At 47.4% G+C, this 5,760-nt stretch overlaps 1 protein-coding gene across 1 annotated transcript; it reads right to left on the reverse strand.

Moving 5' to 3' along the window:
* Nucleotides 1-4,282: 4,282 nt before the first annotated feature.
* LOC120653324 lies at nucleotides 4,283-4,849 on the reverse strand. Its single transcript, XM_039931087.1, has 2 exons — nucleotides 4,706-4,849; nucleotides 4,283-4,600 (listed from the first exon to the last, which is right to left on the reverse strand). Exons 1-2 carry the CDS (start codon nucleotides 4,847-4,849, stop codon nucleotides 4,283-4,285), a joined length of 462 nt encoding a protein of 153 aa, XP_039787021.1.
* Between the last annotated feature and the right edge of the window lie 911 nt (nucleotides 4,850-5,760).

The raw sequence follows: 5,760 nt of genomic DNA on the forward strand, positions 1-5,760 counted from the left end.
CCTAGGCGCTGGCACGAGGTGTTGTCAGAGGCTTTGTGGGCATATCGTATTTCGTGTCACGGATCCATCAAGACGTCACCATACCATCTGGTCTACGGTCAAGATGCGGTGTTGCCATGGGAAATCACGGCTGGATCGAGGCGTGTTTAGTTCCAGAATGATCTGTCGGCTGAGGAGTATGCAGCCTTGATGAGCGACAATGTGGAGGATCTCACGGAGGTAAGACTTTGGTCACTTGAAAAGATCAAGGAAAACAAGGCTAAAGTCGCTCGTGCATACAACAAAAAGGTCAAGCCAAAAGATTTCCATGTCGGAGACCTGGTTTGGGAGGCAGTGCTACCATTGGAAACTAAAGATAGGAAGTATGGTAAGTGGTCTCCAACTTGGCATGGGCCATACAAGGTTGATCAAGTCTTGCCAGGAAATGCGTACATGCTTGAAGAATTGGACGATGTTAAGTTTCCTGTAGCCGTCAATGGCCAACACCTCAAGAAATATTTCCTGAGCATGTGGGAAGGCGAATAACAAGAGCCAATGAAATCCATCTGGCTGTATTATAAAAGGCCAACATGTTGAGTTGGCCAGCAAAAAAAAATAATAATAAAAGTGAGAGAGGCCAACACGTTGAGTTGGCAAGTAAAAAAAAGAGTGAGAGAGGCCAACATGTTGAGTTGGCCAGTAAAATTATATATATATATATATATATATATATGAGAAGTAAGGCAGCCGATGTGTAACCATCGATTTAAAATGTTTTTAAGAGGTACGAGTTTCAGATTTAACAGGAAACATTAAATGTTCTCTGAATTGTTCTACTAGTTCAGGAACCCTTCTATGGCATCGATGGCTTCTGCGCGTATGGCGTCGGCTCTTGCTATGATCGCTTCGTCGTCCTTGTCATCGCCTGTTACTATCTGTTGACTCAAGGTGCTTATCTCTGCGAACTCTACCCGTATTTGCTCGGTTATTTTTTGGGCTTCTTGCTTGGAGTTTGCAATCGAGGCTTTCTCCTCGTGGATTAGTCTCTGGGTGGTGCGGACCTTTTCTTCGAGTTCCACCAGTTCTTTCTCCAGGAGATTGAGTCGCCTTGTACTCGCGGAGATATCGGCTTCGGCGTCCAGAGTTGCTTTCTTCTGGTTGAGCATCTTGCACTTTTGAGCGATGTCGGCTTTCAGAGGAGTTTGAGAATGACGTAGTTCTATTCTCTGTTGTGCTGCTTTCACCTCTCCCCGAAAGAAGGGAAGATGGCCGGCTGGCCAGAGCTTGACCTGAAGTGACTCTGGGAGTTGGGATTCTATCTGCTCGAGGATTTTCTTTATTTCGCTGGAATCGTCAACCAGGGTACTAATTGGAGTAGACAACAGATTTTTGATGTGTTGAAGCTGATCCGCGAGGTCAATCGGCTGCTATGATGGTGGTACTTTCGCTGCAGGGGCAATCAGACCCATTGATGCTGGGTCAAAGGCGAGCAAATCTGAAATATTGAAGCCCTATGGAGATATTAGAGTTAGTTTTGGAACAAGGTGCATCAATGAAGTTATCGGCTGATTTAGAATCGGCTCATGTAGTGTTACCTGTTCTGAGGAAGAAGCAATGGTCGGTCTAGGTGTGATCAGCTCAGTTGGGTTTGAGGCAGCAACAGGGACATCAGCTATGTCAATCTGTTCGTCATGCACCTCCATCGGAGCATCGGGAGTCCCGGGTTGAACTTCCATCGGTACATCAGCTGTTGCAGTTCCTTCGCTGCAAATTTCTGCTGAAACAATGGTTGATTCTTGTTGTTCTTGGACTTCAGTTGTTCCAGTGTCGGCTTCATGAACGGTGGTTCCCTGTTGTGCTGGGCTTCCAGTACTGAAGGTGTCTCCAGCTACGTCCTGAAAATAGGATTACAGTCAACCAGAATATATATGCGTAAGGAAGAAGTTTCGGAGGAATGAATTACCTGGTTGGTGTTGGATTCTGATTGATTCGGGGAAGGTTGTGTTGTTTTCTTGATGACTCGTCTTGCGATGATCTTCCTTTTCTTAGTTGGGACTCAGGGAGGCAGCACTTCCAGAGGTCTGTCTCCGCTTAGAAGCCGACTGGGGTGACTCTGGCTGAACAGTCATTATTACTTTCTTAATTGGCGGTGATTCCTTGCAAAAAAGAACATTAGGGGCGGTTGTAAGGAAGTAGAATGGCTCCCCATTACTGGTCATGGATTTTGGATCATCTTGTTGCTGTAGGCAAGGTGAGCAGGGTTAGCCAAGTAAAGTGGTGGAGGACTTAGAATAAGTGCACGGATTCAGTACCTCTTCCTCGGGGATTGCATATTCAGGATCAATTTGCTGCTGTAGAGGGCCTAAAGCTCTTCTGAATACATGAGTTTTCCACATTCCCCACCATTTGTTAAAACCGATTGACGAGGGAGTAAAGGACAGATCGGCTGGTATTGAAATGTGGAGGTTGTCAAACATGCTGTAGCATCTTGAACTGGTAAGACCATCGGGTAAATCGGCTCTACTCTCCACCAAGTGGTGAATATGGAAGTGGGGAGGGACTTGTCCTAAGCCAAATTGCCGAGCTGCTACGACTGGTTGATAAGTTTCATAACCTGGTTTGGTGATTCTATTGGAAGTACTTATGCCAACAGGGAGGAAGCCAGGTCAGATCATTAGGGAATACAGATGCCGAGTGCCGTCGTCATCGGCAAAGCTATCCAGCCTGAAGGTAGTTGGGTTCTCAAAGGCTTCAGATTCAGTGAATGGAAAGTAGAGGGAATTGTCTAGACCTTTGTAGAAAACTCTAAACCAGTTTGCTGCATCTGTCGAGTTCAGTTTACTGCCAGGGAGGCTGAATAGGGCTTGGCCATAGCTGGTGCATCTAATTTGCTTGCCATTCTCGTCGGGGAAGGAATTCTTGGCTAGGCTTTGAAAGTTTGGAATCTGATGCTGGAAGTAGAGTTGTGCCCATAACTGAATGAACCACCAAGGGCCTCCAGTTTTGAGTTTCCTTTGACTGAGCAAACTAGTTGTCATCAGATGGAGACATCTGTATGTTTCTCCGAGCAAAAGTTTGCCTAGGCTGGCGCGGTTGCCATGGGCCAGATGGTAAGCCAAAGGAAGGTAATTCTTGGTTGGAGCTAAGGAAGGACCACATAAAATAAAATGTTCTAACCAAAGATTTAAAAAGACTGTGTGTTCCTTTTTAGTGACTGGAACTTTTGTCTTCATGTGCTGGTTCATGTAAGTACTCCAATTTGTGCAGTCTGGCTTGGATGAAAGTTTGAAGAGGGCTTCTACTATTCTGTGGGCTGCAGGATCAGGGGAACTAATATCCAGGCCAGTAATCATGGTAACATCTAGCAGAGTAGGGGTCATGGGTCCATGACCAAAGAGGAATCAGTTCAGAGCGTTGGACCAGAAATTGCCGATGGTTTTCATAAGGTTTTCATCTTTATCAAGGGGGATAATGATAAACTGAGTGCATCAGCTATGTTCAATTCTTGCTACAAGGGCATATAGGTTTTTACTATTCTGCTGTACCATGCAATCCAGCTTTCGGGTGGATTAGGCCAGGCTCTTAGGCGGTCGGCCCAGGAATTTAAATTAATGTCTTGACTTACGAAGGGAATTCTATTCGCTTCACAGGAGATTAAATATGTGGGATTTTCATAAGCTCGTGGGCCAAGACAAAAGGATTTGGGATTGGAAGGATGCGGCAAAAGGATGTCTGACACCTGGAGTTCAGAAATTCAGAAATTTATATATGATGTCATATTTCAGAGTTTAATTCATTCGGAGGATTAATGAGCTGAGGAAAGTTGAAAGGACAGGCTGAATATTACCTTCAGGCCGAGGATTGCCGTATCTACGATTGGAGATCTCGCTGTTTGAGCTTCAGAGTCCGCCATGGTTTAGATCTGCTAACTTAGGGTTTGGTTATTTTGCGGGCTCTGGTTCAAGTTTTGGATACTGTGAGTTTTCGCTCAAACTTATGGAGCGGGATTCTCGAATTGCGCTCGGATTTGGAATATCTATTTCGAGTCGGATTCAGAGTGGGGGTGATGTTTTGTTCTTATGCGGGTTACTTCCAGTTTTGAATTTTGTCGGCTCTTGGACATTGGTAAAGCCCGATGCAGTGGCATCGGCTTTTGGAGGGTTGTCCGAGCAAGCAATTAAGTGATAAGGGACTTTATTCATTAAATATAATGTTTTTACAAGAGGAAGAGCCGATTTGACAAAGGGGCGAATCCTTCGGCTCAATCTATGCTACAGTACTACTCCTACAGTACTACCTACATCTACCACCTGTAGGTACCTAGGTGCCTACGATGCTTGGGGCTTCGCGCCGGCACGTTTCCGCCGTCACTGTCGTCGCCGTCGTCGTCGCCGCCGCCGCTCTTGTCGGCACTGCTGCCGTCGCTGGCCTCGTCATCGCTGCTCCAGCCGCCGCCGCCGTTGCTTTCCTCCTTGCTGTCCTCGGAGGAGGAGCCGAGGAATCGGAAGGCGCTTCCGGCCATCGGGTCGTCTTCGTCAGAGGAGGAGTTGATTTCCTCTTCCGAGGAGGAATCGACTCTGTCCCAGGAGAAGTGGTCGTCGCTACTCTCCTCCAGCTCTTCCTGGAACAGGAGCCGGAGGTCCTCGCTGTTGGTCTTGGGTTCGTCGTCTTCAGAGACGACCCCGAAGTCGAACTCCTCTGCATCCCAATGCAGAGGAGCGAGCACCTCGTGCGACGCCGTCGGGTTGTATTCCGGCGTCGGCTTTCGGCTCTCGGAGATGGGGTCGAGGGAGGAGACGGACGAACTCGAGGAAGAGGGGGAAAGAGGGAAGCCGATCGAATTGGAGCCAGAGGAGGTGGAGATCGCCATGGCTACAAGAGGTTTGGGTGCTCTGCGCTGTTTGGTTGAGGGAGGAAGACGAGTTTGTGGTGAAAAGAGTCGATTCAGGGTGAGATTAAATATAAAAAAATGGAAGGTGAATCGGCACTTTTTCATTCTGCGAGGAGCTGGCTGCAGAGACGTTGCGTCTTCCGTGGTGGTTGTAGTGCGTTTTAATGAGCAACAACAGGAAGATGAAGCAACGAGATGGTTTTGGAATTATCATTGCCAAAACCAGGGGAGCATGTGTTGGGCCGCAAGTGAGTTGGGCTTAATGCAGAAATTAAAGGAGGCTTACAAATCGGCTCCTGCGTGGGCGTTCGGGCCATCTGGGCCATGTACCTTTAGGTTTAAGTTCAGTTTGAGTTAGAGATAGAGTCCAATATGGACACGTTAGTTTAGATTGTTTTCCAAGTCTCCGGACTATAAATATGTACCCTATGACATTCGTAAAGAAGAATGTCGTAGCTCTAGAAGGAGGGCTACAGTCAGGTGGCGTAGTGCACCCGCCTAATCCCAGAGGGTGGTTACTTGGGGAAGCGCAAGCAATTTGTCAGATCTACTCATGAAGCAAGAACACAAGAACACTCGGGGATTTAGAGTGGTTCGGGCCGCCGAAGCGTAATACCCTACGTCCACTGAGAGCTGTATTGCTCTTGTGTCTGTGGATGAATCTATCCTCTGCCTCCAAGTCCCTTTTCGACTTGAGTCCTTCTCTAACGGGCGTCTCCCTTTTATAGCGCAAGGGAGATGCGTACACAGGCGTTGGACCCCGACAGGTGGGCTCAACGCGGATGTATAGTATACCACGAAAAAAGACATTAATGGTGCTACAGTGGTTGAGAATCTCTCCCGGATACGTTTTATCATACTGCAGACTCTCTGACCGAGGGGGGTCTTCA

This window comes from Panicum virgatum, chromosome 1N, assembly GCF_016808335.1.
Source record: "Panicum virgatum strain AP13 chromosome 1N, P.virgatum_v5, whole genome shotgun sequence".
Classification (NCBI taxonomy): Eukaryota; Viridiplantae; Streptophyta; class Magnoliopsida; order Poales; family Poaceae; genus Panicum; species Panicum virgatum.

Bases quoted from the DNA above. Each gene is read 5' to 3' on its own strand.
- LOC120653324 (XM_039931087.1), bottom strand. From the start codon at position 4,849: ATGGCGATCTCCACCTCCTCTGGCTCCAATTCGATCGGCTTCCCTCTT. The intron at 4,601-4,705 runs GTGCTCGCTCCT...CTCCTGTTCCAG, and splicing joins ACCCGACGGCGTCGCACGAG to GAAGAGCTGGAGGAGAGTAG.